The sequence below is a fragment of the Cupressus sempervirens genome, chromosome 1 (genome assembly GCF_028749045.1).
Source record: "Cupressus sempervirens isolate cs-2001-9-10 chromosome 1, ASM2874904v1, whole genome shotgun sequence".
Lineage (NCBI taxonomy): Eukaryota > Viridiplantae > Streptophyta > Pinopsida > Cupressales > Cupressaceae > Cupressus > Cupressus sempervirens.
The window spans coordinates 206,093,732-206,110,538 of NC_143118.1; the positions used below are offsets into that span (position 1 = coordinate 206,093,732).

General features: G+C 36.4%; 1 protein-coding gene across 1 annotated transcript; it reads right to left on the reverse strand.

The window, feature by feature from the left end:
* Positions 1–3,885: 3,885 nt before the first annotated feature.
* LOC149576845 (putative linoleate 9S-lipoxygenase 4) lies at positions 3,886–9,043 on the reverse strand. Its single transcript, XM_089795140.1, has 9 exons — positions 8,920–9,043; positions 7,935–8,155; positions 7,665–7,842; positions 6,216–6,539; positions 5,546–5,631; positions 5,164–5,271; positions 4,864–5,087; positions 4,258–4,521; positions 3,886–4,060 (listed from the first exon to the last, which is right to left on the reverse strand). Exons 1-9 carry the CDS (start codon positions 9,041–9,043, stop codon positions 3,886–3,888), a joined length of 1,704 nt encoding a protein of 567 aa, XP_089651266.1.
* Between the last annotated feature and the right edge of the window lie 7,764 nt (positions 9,044–16,807).

The following is a 16,807-nucleotide window of genomic DNA, read 5'->3' on the forward strand; positions in this document are numbered from 1 at the left end:
CTTGAGATGAGAAACATGTCTCTATTTTAAAGGGAAACATTCTGCTCTCTGTCATTTGAACTGCTGCAAGTAAATTCTTGCTTCCATCCTTTTCATGAATGACACACATGTCATTCTTCATCAACACTTTGTATCCATTTTGAATTATCTGACCAATGCTCATCAAATTTTGCTTCATACCAGGGGCAAAATACACACTTTGTATTTTCCTTTTCTCACCTTTCTTGGTGCGGACCATAATAGATCCTTTGCCCACAACTGGTAGGGTTCCATTGTTACCCATCTTAATTTTAGATTTGAAACTCTTGTCAATGAATGAAAACAAGGTTTCATTGCCACTCATGTGGTTGCTACATCCACTGTCGAGGTACCGAACTTCAAGGCTTCCTTCTTCACCAACATTACACATGATGAAGGCAGTAGCATTGGGTCCACTTCCCATGTTCACATCAGCCACATGTGCTTGTCCTGATTGATCATTCTGCTTCTTCCAGCATTCATTTGCATAATGCCCATATTTATGATAGTAGTCACATTCTACATTACTCTTATTTGAGTTGTATTTTTTATTACCTCCTCTTGAAGTATTTTGTGAGCTACTTGCTCCATCTGCTCTTCCTGAGCTTTCTGCTGTAGCATTTCTTTGTCCTCCATTACCTCAGCCTCTACCTCTGGAGTTCCTGCCTGAGCCATTTCTTCCTCTCCCCCTTCCTCTTGGATTTTTCTGAGCCTTGAATGCTTGCTCTTGGGAAGTAGAATATATAGATCTATTGATTCTATGCTCATGGGTTTGAAAAGAACCCATTAACTCATCCATTGTCAAAACAATGAGGTCTTTTGCCTCTTCTATAGTCATGACCAAATGGTCATATTTATGAGGTAAAATATTCAATATCTTCTCCACTATCCTTTCCTCTTGATAGTCTTCTCCATTTGACTTCAATTGGTTAATTAAATTGGAGGTCCTTGAACTGAAGTTTGCAATTGATTCATTCTCCTTCATTTGAAGGTTCTCAAACTCCCTCCTTATATTCTGTAGCTTTACAGTACATACTTTATTAGTCCCCTTGAAGTTTGTCTCAAGGATATCTCATGCTTCCTTTGCATAATTTGTTGGTGCAATCTTAGGAAATATAGTCTCTGACATTGCTGCTTCAATAAGATTTAATGTCTTACCATCCTTCCTCCTTGACTCTTTCAAATGAGTCTTTTGTGCATTTGTTAGAGCAGCATACTGAGTTGAGTCAGAAACATCATTGAATCCATTAACCACAAACTCTCACAAATCATTTGCAATCATAATGGTTTTCATCTTCTTTACCCATGTATCATAATTTTGTCCATTAAATGATGGTGGTTGGTGCCATATCTTTCCTGCATCTCCTGCCATGATAAATATCCCAAGAAAACAAATGCCCTGACTCAGTGTGGATGTGGGGCCTCAAAGCTCTGATACCATGTGAGAAATATGAATTAAATTTTAATTTAATACTCACAACCCTAACTCAAAAATTTTTCTCGGCACTTAAAAGTTGCTTGGCACATGAAGGTGTTGAGTGCTAGTTTTACTTGGCACTTAAAAAAATTGCTCGACACATGAAGATGCCGAGTGTCAGGATAGGTGCCTAGTGACAAGAAGAATATATGTGTCGAGTTAGCTCAACACAAGGAAACCGAGTAAGCTCAGCACAAAATGGCAATGTTCGGCCACAATGAAATGCTTGGCACTAATGGATGCCGAGTGAGCTCGACTCCAACTAAAGTTTATAACTTAGAAAATTCTAAAGTGAATGCATTCACGATTAAAATCAGAGAGCCAAAGCTTTAAGCTTTCAAAAAAAATTCTCAAATGCAACATACAAGGAAAGATCAATAGATTCAAGTATGCTTGCTTGCTTTCTATTCAATCTTTCATTAAACTATTACAAAATCTGGGAGCATTCGGCTTTAACCAAAAAATCCTAAAATAACCCTAAACTAATAATACTTCAAACTTCAATAAACTTTTAAACCTACAACTCTAATGGCTGCATACAATGGTGCCTGGAGCAATCACTGCTTCAACAGGACAAATCCAAACAACAACAAACTTATAGAGTGAATAGGGAAACACATGCAACTGCAGGCACAAACTTCTTTCCTTTTTCCTTCTCTGGTCAGCTCTGCATTTTCTCTCTGATTTGCTTGATCTGCAAACTCTCTGCACTTGAATGAATGAATAATACATTCCTTTTTGTCACATTCTTCCTTTCCCTCTCAATATTCAAATTCAAATTCTCACCTGCCAAAAATGAATGCCTGCCGTTCATGGATGACTGCGGTGACCTGACTGGGTAGATGGGCGTGGGGCTGGAGGACAACCTATAGGCGTTTGACATTTAATTTTCAACATCCATGCCTGTTCTTATAAACTTCACATTTATTGTTTCTCTCAATTATATTCCTCTCAATCTGTATCATGCTTGCTGAAAATCTCTCGAATGCTGCTTCTACAGCTTCATCGTCTACGCAGCTCAACGTGGATCCCTACAATTGTCCCAAATACACCTAATTTTTGGCATCCTTTGACAAGATTTCCAAAATAGCCATGATAGGGGTGGCCTGCATTGGAGAAGATATTGTTCTCAAGAAATATGCTTCTGGATCCTTCAGGAGTTCATCATATTCACATGTTCCTTTGTCTGGAATCAGACGTCTCCTCATTTGTTGGAATATTAATTGCATATTGACGTTTGCCTCTAGAGCCAAATGACCACCTACCACCCTTGACGGATTGCACAACAACCATAAAATTTATTACGGGCAGGTGAGATTTTGAAATTCAGAAATGGGGGGAAAACTTTTTGCAAATATATCAAAATGAATGTTTTACATTTATTTGACCAAAAAAAAAAAAAAAGTAGATAGAGAAGAAGTTGCAGAGCAGAGGAAGGCAGAGAGAAAAGTGATCAGCATATCAGTCGTTGTAGAGACAGAAGGAATCATTGTCCTGCCTGCAGTTGCACATGGTTCTACCTGTCATTCTGTAAGTTCATAGTTCATAGTTTATTGTTTTCATTCGTCCTGTTGAAGTAGTGATTGCTCCAGGCATTATTGTATGCAGCCATTAGAGCTGCAAGTTTAAAGTTTATGAAGTTTGAAGTTTTAGGGTTATATTAGGGTTTTTTGGTTGAAGCCGAATGCTCCCAGATTTGTAATAGTTTAAATCAGAGTTGAATAGAAAGCAAGCAGGCATACTTGAATCCATTGTTGTCCTTCTTCTATTCATTGCATTTTTGGAAAGTTTATTTGAAAGTTTCAAGCTTTGAGTCTCTGGTTTTAATGGTGGAAATATTCACGTCATAAGTCTGCACTCGATTTTTTGTCTTTGGTAGAAGTCTTTTTCTGCAGTGGCTACCGAGTACACTCAGTGCCCTCTTCTACTGAGCTCCATTCTCTTGTGGCTACCGAGTACACTCGGTGCTTTCCTCTACCGAGTTCACTCGGTAATCACTCTTCTACCGAGTTCACTCGGTAATCATATTGTCTACCGAGTTCACTCGGTGATCTCTTTGTCTACCGAGCTCACTCGGTATCCTTTGGTTACCGAGTTGTGTGTCCTTCATTTACCGAGCTCACTCGGTAAACACTCCTGCCAATTGGTTTCTTTGATTACCGAGAAAAATTTATCACTCGGTAATAGTTGCTCCCGAGCAATTATTTTTTTAGGATTAGGTTGTGAGTTTTGTTTGTTTTAATATTTCTCACATCATTGTGGGCAGATGTAATCCAGATGATAGTTGTGGCCACTTCGATTGCTTCATCCACTGAATCCATCTTGTACCATCTGGATGGATCGTCTTTCAGATCTCCATGTCCCACATTTACTATTTCATCCCACCATGCCTACAATTCTTTGTCTCTTCGAACAGAAGCATCGTCCTTGTAATACAGAGATAAGTATTCTGAAACCCACATTTTTAGGGCAAACAATATTTCAAGACCATCAACAGCATATGGGTAGTCCTCAATCAGAAGCCTCAAACCACGAGGTGCATTTGAGTCTGGAACTACCATTCCCCTGTACAGCACATGTTAAAGCAAATGATAAGCTTAATCGACCTTTTGAATTAAACCAAGAGGAGACAATATAATTTGCTAGCAAAATAGCTTTTCAAATATTAGATTCTCACATTTTTGAACACTTCAATTAAATGTTACTTGCCTCTCAACGGAGACTTAAAAGAAGCCAACTAAAGAAATTGGTATCTCAGTTACCTAGTAAGGAGGTCAACAGGCAATCCTTGCTCGTTAAATTTCCAATTTTTGTAGACTTTAGATGACATTTCTGATGAGTATCTGCCAGGGGTAAAGCCTTGTTCAATGATACCTGCTGCATTGATCAAGCCCTGACGGGCAGCTTGATTGATGTCCATGGTATCGAGGAAACGGGGTATCAATAATTTGTATACTGGGTGCATTTTGCTTAGTTGTCTCCAAGTGGCTATAATGAAAGGCTCTGTGACACAATGAGTCCTTAGCCTGCAAACACAACCCAGTTGTGACTGTTAAAATTTTTCGCTTTACAGATCTTATTAGACATTGATTTATTACTTAATAAAAATGTGATTATGTTACCAGATTCGCGTTATCTTTGTTCAAACTATTTAATTGATTATGAATTTGAATGCCTGTTTTATGGTATCAATATTTTAGATTATATTCTCTAAGATATATTTCCTTGCATTTTCTGAAAATATATGCGTCGTTATTTATATCGATATAGCAGTGTTATTTACCAATGACTGACGAGTTGATGATAGCCTGCATCATTTGATTTTGCATGTGCTTTGGCTAGTTGCCACAATGCTCCTTCTTCCGTGCCATGAGTTCCTGGTGTAAGAACTTTTTTCTATCGCTGCGTTCCCATCGATTGGCGGCAAGCTCAACTCTATGGCCACTGGCTTTAGGATTCCTTCCTTGCTGAGGAATAACATTGTGCGGCTTGCATATGTTTTAATGTCGTCAAAAATTTTGTTAATTCGCTCCACGTAGGGTGTAAAGACATCATAGTAGTCCAGAATAAATAGCCGTTTGGATTCCAAGGCCTACATTAAATTTCTGATTACATCAGTCCTGTACAGTTCAGAAAACTAATAAACAATATGTGAAGAGAGAAATTACCTGATCCACTGAAAGGCTTTCAATGTTTTTTTCTATGTGTTGCGCTGTGATGGCACTCTTCTGCGGACCGTACACCTTCTCATCCAAGCTGCCATAGGGAGGAAATTCCTATACACAATACCAATTCAATTCTTTTCAATCAGTCAGGATCTAAAGTACACTATTTAACCTAGTAGGTTACTTAGTTTGGTTTTTTGGCGTTTTGTTATCTTGATTGAAAGCTCTCACACAATCTTATTGAAAAACAGCATGAAATAGATTTTAAACTTCTCACATTAAATAAATTGTAAATTGTAAATTGTAAAAATTTCATGTCATTTAATGAACAAAACTCTAGCATATTATTAGCTTGTTGGTTTATAATATAAAGAATTTGGGTCACCTGAAGAGGCTGAATTATCAGTGGATTCACACCCGCAAGAGTTTGGCGTGCAAATTCCTCATCATTTCTCCAAGCGTACTTATCGGCTGTAACACCCAAAAACTCATTAGTTTAATTTAATAATATTAGATTTCATATTTTACAACTGAGGTGAGTAGATTAATCTTCAAAGAAACACAAAACTGAAATATTAATGAATTAATCATATGAATACAGAAAATTACAAAAATTTTCAAATCAAATGATCAGAGATCTGTTGGCAAGTGATAGATGAGACTAGGGGCCGTTCACCCTTATATTCACTGTCATGACAATCTTAGAAAATCAGTTCACATTAGTTTTCTTTTAAGAGTACATCAGTTAATACACAAACTAAAAGGAGTTTTGTAATATGTGATGCATATTTAGTTTTCTTCAATGGAAACCTACGATATACTAAGTTTTTGAAATATTGTATGAATAAAATAGTTTGTGTTTATTATTATAATTTTCAGTGTGGTTATATGGATTACGTTTGTTTTGAGATTCCACAAGATCAGATTTTAAAAGCCTTATTATTATATAAGTATATTAAACGTAAACAACTTATCATAATAAAACTAAAATTATAAAATTATAACCATAAATCTATAAAAGCGAAAGGACCAACTAAATATTCAACCTATCGTACCTTCCACAATTTGGGGACAGTTGAAATTAATGAAGTGAACGTCGTCCTCGATCTCGTCAACGAGCCGCTGGATAAGTTGGAGAGGGTTTTTGTTTTGTTTGTGTATCTTGCGAGAATTCTCGGGGATTTGAGGTCCCCTTCTGCAAAGTTCATTGACTTCATCGATGGTATTGAAGGCTTTGTCGAAGACGTTAACAAGTGTGGGAATTACCATGTTGGCAAATGCGACGATTGTGTTTGCGCCAAAGTCAGAAAAATCAGTGTAGGGAAATCTTTCATCCGGGGGAACAAAATTTGTGCTTGTCCGCGTCTCGAACTCGGGAGCTGCGCACAACGGTACACCCAGATGAAAAATTAATCTAAATAATAGAAGAGGAAAATCTTAAAGTAAAATGCTAGGTAGTCTTCAAATGTTGAAATTTTTAGCATTAATTTAGAGTTTGCGTTCATTTGATGAACATATTTTCTTTGATAGCTAAGAGGTTATTATTGAAATAAAATATAACAAAGCATCTTTCAATTAAAATTATTGAAAAAAATTAATTCTAGAATTGTAAAGTATATTATTTATATTTGAAGATTTGATTAAAAAAATCTTGTGATAGGTAGGAGGTCATTATTGAAATTAGTATAAAAGATTTTGGCAATTAAAGTAAAATAGACAATCTAAAAATTATCCTTATGTCCAAACACTAAATGTAGCAAAGAATATGGGACATATGAAAACTTGACTAAGCTTTGTACAGGAGGTACCAAGTCATTATTGAAAACAAAATAGAAGTATTTAACAATTGACATAAAAGAGAATAAGTAAGATGTTTGCAAATTCTAAATTGCAGAACTCAGCAAAGTAGTCCATTTATATATAATGATTTGTCTAAACTTCTTGTGATAGATACAAGGTTACCATTGAAAACAACATGCAAGAAGTTGAAAATAAAAATAAAAAAAAGGAACCAAAAAATTACAAAACTCAAACTCTAGAACTGAGTGCAGAGTAACTTCTTGTAATACATCACTATAAAAAAAAAAAGTACATAAAGCATATAAAGACAATTGAAATAAAATAACTATAACATTTAAGAAAACCAAACTATAGAACTCAGTAAGACTATGTAAGTACATCAGTTTACTAATGAAAACAACACAAATATTGACAATGGCAATAAATTGAAGGAAGTAAATTTTTCAAAACCCTAACTTCAGAATCAATCAAAGTACATCATCTAGGGATAAAGGGGACAAAAACAGAGTGCTTTTATGGATTGCAAAAGTTTATGTGTCTCTTACTTAAATTAGTATCACACATTAAAAGATTAACATTATATTCTTACTCTATTTGGATAATCTAAAGAATATCTCAACAAATATTTCAAATGTACATGCCTGTTTTAAGACGTGGGCGGCCCGTTCTACATCTTCTCGGATACAGGAATTCCTATGACCCACCGAGCACTTGTCTGCGCAGATCTGGACTTTTCTCTGGCTCCCCAAGATCGTTGTAAACATCATAATCATAAATCAAGTCACCCAATTTCCGTTCTGCCGTTCCGTCACCGCGCAGAGATTTCATATCCAACTCCCTCAGTGCCCTCAGTCCTATTGGCGTCTCTTCTGGAAGATAACTCTGATCGATAAAGAGATTATAATATATCACCATACTTTTCGTTAGAATGAATCAAAGGAGAATGAATTTTGAGGAAGAGAGGGAATTAGTACCTTATTAACGAAAAAAACACGGTCGTTCTGATCAGGAGTGGATGGGGAAATCCAGGAATTGCTGTGAAAACGGATAGGACCTTGACCAGGAATGAAAATGGTGAGTGTTTTCAGAAAGAACTCTCGCACGTGCGTGTTTTTAATGAGAAAGGCGCCAGGGAAACCAAGCGAAGGGTTCCATTTGAAAGTGATTTTGTAGCGGCTGTCTCCGGAAATAGCTCCTGCGAATGAATCCCACCTTAAATATGTTGGTTAGCTTACTGTTTTCCCCGATCCCGTCTCTACACACACCAATTGTGTAAATTATGATTTTTAGTAAATTGATCAAGTATTTATTTAAAAAAGATGGTGATAATTATATTTCTTTTGCTAAACAGGGTTTCAAAGGAAATATAAAATTATATGATTTTTAGTCAATTAATCAAATATTAATTAAAAAAAAATGGTGATAATTATATTTCTTTTGTTAAAGAGGGTTTCATAATGTAAAATTAGAAGGAATTATAAAACATAGATTAAAATATATATTTAATTGATCTTTTAATTAAAATTATTATAGAATAGACAAGCACTGATAACACAATGAACTGGGAGAATCTCATTGAAATGTCTTGTGTTGAAAATATAGCAATCTGTATCATTTCTATTTATTTATTTATCTGTTTACATATTTGAAATAAACTAAGTGAATATCAATATTGATTAAAATATTATAAAGTTCATTAAATAATAAATTTTTATTTTCTATTATTTTCATTTTAGTTTCCTCTTTTCTTGTATTAAAATATCTAATTGAAAACTACTGAATTTTATTTAATCATTGCTGTGAGTCATACTATGAATGAATAACTTCGAATCATAATATGAATGACAGTGAATCATCAAATGTCATTGGAAAAATAATATCATAAAGTCTAATTCAAAAGTTGAGAGTAGAACTTTTTCACAAACAAGTACACAACCATTAAATTGATTTGAAACTTACCAGGGTCAACTTGGTCGCTGCTGACAAGCTGCAGATATACTCTATTGCCCATCAGCTCTGAAACCCCATCTGCAACTGCTGCAGAATAGTCCGTGATGCTGAAAAGAGCCACCTTCTGTAACATCACTTCTCCCTCGATTTCATAATCATTAAACCTCTCTTTCTCAAGCTTCTTAGTATCATGTGTTAGAAGTAGTCAAACCCATGTGGCTGGTTAGTTACAACAAAACTGCCAGTCTGTCATACTTCCAGCCATTGACTATTAGTGCTGTCAAAATAATACCAGATCCTCTGCAATGTATGAGGAAGGTAGTTTATTTTCAACATGAATTCAGGGAAGCTCTACAAACCTATAGGTGTTGGAAGTCTCTATAAATAGAGAGAAATTGTAACACATTGTGTGCAGTCAGATTAATGAAATAATTTTGTTATCTTCTGTCACCATGTTTCTTTTGCTTTTCTATTTTTTAATATGGTATCAGAGTCTAGCTTAGCCAGGTTATGCTGGAGATTCATTTAGAGGTTCAGCTAGAAATATTGCTAGAGGGTTTTGTTGAAGGAAAATATATTGCTGGAAATGGTTTGTTTACAAGGCTGATTTTTTTTGGAGTGATATTTGGTTGCAGGGCTGTTATGCTACTGGAATATTGCTAGATTTGTTTGAAGGCTGATTTTTTTGCTAACATTGGTTCTTCAAATGAAGTTTTGCCTATCTTTGATGGAAGTGGTTTTGCAGATTGGAAGATTGCAGTCAAGAATGCTCTAAGAGAGAAGGCTTTATGGAGGTTAGTAAATAAAGAAATTGGGGAACCTCAACAAACTGATAGAGAAAAGGAGTTGTGGAAATGCAAGTTGGAGCAAGCTAGAGAAGATATGTTGTTGTCAAATTAAAAGAAAGGTTGATCATTGAAGTCAATGTTTGCAATATGAAGATCACAATAGTGACGGTTGTAGCTAGAGGTGTACTATCGGTTGTACCCGACACTTCAAAAGTTTTTACTATATTGATGAACCATGTATCTGAAAAATATTCTTAGAGAACTAGCGAGCACAGCGGCTGGGTACCCATGTGACTCGGTAGATGGATTATTTTTCATATGGACTCAATATTAGTATGCTAGAGAAAAGTTTAGAGTTGATTTACCTATCATTGGATCAATAGTTTTGTGAAGATTGAAGGGTTTGTGGTAATCCAAAACCACTTATTTAAGTAAATCTATTAAACGATTTGTGGTAAGCCAAAACCACTTATTTAGGTGAAAAACCTAAAAGTCTTGAAGCGTTTGTGGTAAACAAAAACCACTTGTTTGGGTGAAAGATCCTAAAGCATTTTTTTCTGAAGAGTTTGTGGTAAGCTAAAACCACTTAACAAGAAAAATAAATTTTCTATCTTGTAAATGGGTACCTCAAAAGGCTTAATGCCGAGACCTATCATGTTTAAATTTCTTATTGTAATTTCTCCCACTGAAAGAGTCTTTAGTGGTAGAAATTAAGGGAGGATGTTAGAAGTAGTCAAATCCATGTGGCTGGTTAGTTACAACAAAACTGCCAATCTGTCATACTTCCAGCCATTGACTGTTAGTGCTGTCAAAATAATACCAGATCCTCTGCAATGTATGAGGAAGTTAGTTTATTTTCAACATGAATTCAGGGAAGCTCTACAAACCTATAGGTGTTGGAAGTCTCTATAAATAGAGAGAAATTGTAATACATTGTGTGCAGTCAGATTAATGAAATAATTTTGTTATCTGCTGTCACCATGTTTCTTTTGCTTTTCTATTTTTTAATATCATGAGGATGAATGTTTATTTTCAAGGCAAAATTTCTGATGCCTCTCCTATTCCTCAAACTCCCACATATTGAATCAGCGGAACAATTCCCATATCGGCCTTGTAAGGAAACAAGATAAGTATTTTAGCCTAGTGAAGGAAGATGACAAAGGGCAACTTGATTTAATTCTTCTCTTCCCAAACTGGGGATAAGAATTTTGTGGCTACCTAAGGGAATACTCACACTCCTTTCAATAATCACCATTGCTCTATAAATAGCCCTTCGTAGGAGAACATTTTCAAAGAAGCTTTTTTATCGTGTGTTGATTTTATGCACTGTTCAAACTCCTCTTTGTTCACACCACATTTACTACATTTTAAGACCACTAGAAAGCAAGACAAACGTTACAATGTAGCCATGCTGGACAAAATAATTAATTTGTCTTGGTGTAGCAGAGAACCTTTACAATTAATGTATAATGTTCTACAGACGAAATAGAGACGTCTATTCCACAAGGGAGGGGACCAGTAATAGGATTGAAATAGGAACAACAAATAAGGATAGCAGGACCACAAAGGAAAGGAAAATAATACTGCTCCAGAGTATAAGACACACGACAAGTGATAGGAGAAGGACGACCGATAGCTAGTAGGAGATAATAATGGCTAAAGACAACATTAGCCATTATTCGGGTTATTATCTCGCTCTTCTTTTAAATATAAATTAAAAATTGACGGGACCATTATCTTTATCATGGATAGCGTTCCATTCTGCGGCACAAAATGTTTCGTGGGGCCGGAATGCCAGATACGTGATTCATGTGGGCAACTCATTTATTACAATGGAAGCTAGAAATATTTACCCCCCCGCCCAACTTTTCTAAAGCTGAAAATTGGATTGATCGACGCAATGAAAACATTCAATGCATGCATAGGTAATGGAGTTTTTCAAACAATTTGCGGGAATGAACAAAAATGTTATTTAAATTATTTGTTGCCTTTCCATCAGTTTTAACGGCGCAGATCTTCACATTGTTTTTAAAATGAATTAACGGAGATGAACCAATATTAGATAAGATCTTTTTTTATATCGAACTTTGATAAATAGTCACACATACTTTTAGATAAGTTGGATATTCATTAGTTACAATGAAATAAAGCGTATTTTACATTTTGAAAATTTGAAATATTAGCATGATTGTCATTCTTTTTTTAACTAAAAGAGGGGTAAAATTTTTATTGAATATCAAAAAGAGCTGAACAACACAAGAAACAAAGAGAACTACATAGCTTTATCCTAGTCCACAAGTTGAACCAACATCTGAGATAAATCAAGAGGAAGCATCCTATGATAAAAAATATTCCAAGTCGGCCCCTGCTCCGAGGCCCATTTAGCCAAACAATCAGCCACACCGTTCCACTCACGAGGGATATGCATAAAAGACACTGAATCCAGAGAATTGCTTAACTGAATGATCTACTGAATAACTAGAGCCAAATGCCAATCCACATGAACAAGGTTCCTATTATGCAATAAGTTCACAACCACCTACGAGTCAGTCTTACAAATGATTCGTTTCCAACCACGTTGACAACACTATTCCACTGCAACCAAGATAGCTAGGGCTTCCATGAGATTATTAGTTTGGTAACCTTTGTATATAGACAATAGAAATTGAATATCACCAGAACTATCATGCCCAACTCCCCCAATCCTAGCTAGACTAGGATTTCCCTGAGAAGAACTATCAGTGTTGATTTTAAGAATGCCCACCTTAGGAGGAGACTAATGTCCCTGACGATTAACACGCTGAGAGTGTTGCTTAGCTCTATTCTCGAAGCAGGTGTGAGGGGCCGAGGGAGTACAACCTTGAAGAGAAAATGAGAGGCGAGAGTAAATACCAACATCAGTAGGATCAAAACCCCCATCGATGTCACATTTAGCTAGGAGTGTTTCCTGAAGAGAATTAACAATTTTCCCCCACAGGCGCCTGATCTCAAGCTACAAATCATGAAAGATCCTCCTATTCCTCTCAAGCCAAACATGCCATAAAATAAGAGAAGGACCGATAGTCCAAGCAACCTGAAGAAAAGAAGTCTTGGAAGGGGAATGATTGAGACAGTCCCAGAATTCAGACAAAGAGGAAACATGCTAGCACGTGCACCCCCACACACTCCAACAGAAGTGCCAAATCTGTTTGGCAAAGGGGGCACTGGAAAAAAAAGGTGAGATACAATCTCTTCACTATTGCAGTAGAGAACATAGATGGAAGGCCCTTGGAAGCCTCACTTGCAAAGATTATCCCAAGTAAGACAATGATTGTAAACCAGAATCTAGAGGAAAAAGTTACACTTAGGCCATGAAAAACTATTCCAAACTTTCTTCCACCAAGAGACTTTCACCTCACCAAAAATTTGCTTTGTCAGAGCAAGGTATCTAGAAGAAATAGAATATTTGCTAGAATAAGCACCTCCCCAAGCCAAAACATCAGGTTCCTATAATGAGCTGGACTCCCTGGAAGCCAATATTTGAGATAGTTTGACCCAATCTCCCAATGGCCAATCAGAAGAATTCTTCCATCTATAACCCACAACAAGGCCCAGATTAAAAGCCTCCTTATAATGAGCCACCTTATTCCATCTAGCAGAAAGGAAAGAATTACAAAGAGGCTGCAAGTGAGGATGAGAGGATAGGAGAGGAGGATGTCCATTCCAAGAATCACTCCAAAATAGAGCCTCAGTGCCTCTATTGTAGATCCAAAATAAACTTCTCTTCACCAGGTGAGCACCAATCTTGAGGGTATTCCACACCATAGAGCCTCTTCCCTCAAGAGAAAACCTAGAAATATCTGAAGATTCAACACCAGGTAAATACTTGTGTGATAGGATACGGGCCCAAAGTTGAGACTGACTAGTACACCAATGCGAATAGAGCTTGGTAGCAAGAGCTTGACTGCACAAGATAGCAGACCGAAGGCCAAGGCCTCGTTCCTTTTTTGGCCTGCAAATAGTATCCCAATTGATGAGGCTCCATTTGGTATGTAGCAAATTGCCACTCCAAAGAAATTGGTGGGAGAGGGCATCAAATTCCTTAAGAAAATACATCGGGGCAGCCTAAACCATGCTTCTGTATATGGGAAGAGCTTGAATTATAGATTGAAGGAGTGTCACCCTGCTAGTAGTAGAGAGCCACCTATGAGTCCAATGATTAACCCATTGATGAAGTTTTTCAAGCAAGCTTTGCCAAAAAAGCCTAGGCTATCTACCAACCACAATAGGAACCCCCAAGTAAGTCAGAGGAAGAGATGCAATTTGAAATCTCAGGATATTAGCAATCCGCCACTGGATCAACTCAGGAGTGTTTAAGAAAAAAATAGAGGATTTGTGGTCATTAATTTTCTGCCTAGAGATAGCTAAATAAGTATCCAAGGTGATCCGAAAGGCTTTAGCTTCCCAAATCTGAGCTCTCCTAGCAAGGGCAGTATCACAAACAAACTAGAGGTGAGAAAGAGTGGGCAAACCATTTCCCCATTGCCATCCTTGAATCAAATTTTGGGAAACATGAAACTTGAGAAGTCTACTGAGTCCCTTAGCCATAATGATAAACAAATAAGGAGAGATGGGATCCCCCTGACGAAGACCTCTAGAAGCCCCAAAAAGCTTCGTTGGTTCACCATTAAGAAGGACAGAGAAGGAAGGAGTAGTAACACAGCTAAGAACCCATCAAACCCATTCTTGACTAAAGCCAAAAGCTAGAAGAACTTTCCGCAAGAAATCCCAATTCACTCTATCATAAGCCTTAGCCATATCAAGCTTAATAAACATAGCACATTCCCTGGAAGTACACATAGAGTGAATAGCTTCATAAGCAATAACCACCCCATCCAAAAAAAAATTCCTGCCACAAAACTCCCTTGTTCCTCAAAGATAACCATAGGAAGGCAGACTTTAAACCTCTCAGCTAGGAGCTTAGTGATAATTTTATAGACCACATTACAAAGAGCAATGGGCCTAAAAATGTCTAGCTGATAAGCCTCTTCCATCTTCAAAATAAGGACTAAGAAAGTAGCATTCAAGGCCTGTAGCATTTCTTTGTTGGAATAGGACTCCTGAACCACATCCAAAAGGTCATGATTGATAATATCCCAAAAGTCCTGAAAGAATTCAATAGGGAAACCATCAGGCCCTAGAGCTTTGCCCTTCAGCAAGCTGAAGACCACCCCCTCCAAGTCAGACATACTAATTGGCCTCATTAGAGAATTATTCATCTCCCTGGTCACAACAGAGGGAATGCAGGACAAGATAGTATTCTCCTCAATCTCTGCTAGAGGTAAATCATCTATAAAGAGAGCAGAGTAAAAATAAATAGCTCATATTCATGAGATTCTATTTTTTTTTAGCATTGACTAATTTATATATGTATAGAATTCTATTTAATAACAATTTTTTATTTCCTTAGTTTTTCAAGAAAGCTTAAGTTCAACTTTTTGTATTTTTCTAACTTTGCATAAATGATATTTTTGGATTATGGTAAAAGAAAGTTTTAAGGGGACTTGAAACTTCATGCAATAATTGTGAGATAAAGCATTAAGATTCCCAATTACAACAACAGACAAACCAATGAAACAAATATAAGAATAGTTGCTACCAAAGATGAAATAATGAAGACCCAACAACTAAAAACACAAAAAATGACTAAGAGTTACATTTTAGCCCCCTTCTTATGGGACCCAAGGGCAATATCAAATAATTTTCACACACACTTAGAGTGCTTACCCTTCAAAAAAATTGATCCATCTTCAACCTTGGTGGCATCCTACCAGCACAAATATTGAGGGCTATCAAAGCTAGCATCGCTCAAAGAAGATGCAAGAAAAAAATTATTGTCCAAATTAAGGCCAACATGATCAAGACCATATATAAAAAACAAAGTATTAGGCCTAGAAGAAGCATCATATATAGGGCCTCCAACATCAAATTGTAGCTTAGAACATATTGGAAAAACATTTAGTAAAGAAACATTACTAGTAGACACAATCAAATATTTACCAGCATTCCCACCTTTGAATAGCACTTGATACATGTATATCTGGCATAAATAGTGCCAATAAAAGAACTAGAAGGAGTGACAATAGTAGGAGAAACACTACCAGTAGATACAACAGTGACACTATGAGTAGTCTCGTGTTTAGAAACCACAAAGCTAGTAGAATCAGTACTAGCTAAGGGTAAACCAACAACAACATGGTTCTTAGAATCATGAGAAACTTGATAGACAATATGAGAAAAGCTTTTCTTAGAGATAGTAAAATTTTCAGTAGAAGCACCCTTGAACCAAGCAATAGAATTTTTCATCTTAACCTTCTCTAACCCAAATTTGGATGCAACATGCCTAGATTTAAAGCATCTCCTACATCTAAAAGGAATGGCCTAATAGTCTAATGATTGAACGCAAAAATTATTATAAATCTCTAGCTTAATAATACTTGGAAGCACCTTAGAAATTTCCATTAGTATGAGAATTTGAGCATAGGTGGAATGTATAATATCAATAGACAAATTATCAAACATCAAAAAAGTCAGCAAGAGCCTTTCCTGGTACTTCAATTAAGGAATCCACCTAAACATGCAAAAGAAGATTGGGAAGCCTCCCAAAAACTAAAACCTTGCTAAAGGTATTAGTAATGGGGGAGAACTCAGGGTGTCATGACTTAACGATGAGCAAAACATGATCTTCCTAGGAAAAGGAAGGATCACTTAGAATCATATTTATATTCTCAACCAAATTAAAGCTGGCAACAAACAATTCTCGCCCAATGCGAAGATGTGAATAGTACCAAACAAAATAGGCTCCTAGTAGGTAGAAATCCATGTGTGTAAGTCAAGGAGACTCAATCAAAAATCCCTAAAGTGATAGATCATACCTTCAACAGAAAGATCAGAGGACACATGCTTAATATCAAGAAATACCTCCTCATCCAACGAAACTTGAATATGGTCAAAAACATAGATCAATTTTTTTACCCTCAAACCCAAAGCACCATCCAACCTATCTAAAGGCGGGTCATAATAATCCTCATTCAACTTGAGCCTAGAGGTACCCCTAAAAGGAAAAGAGC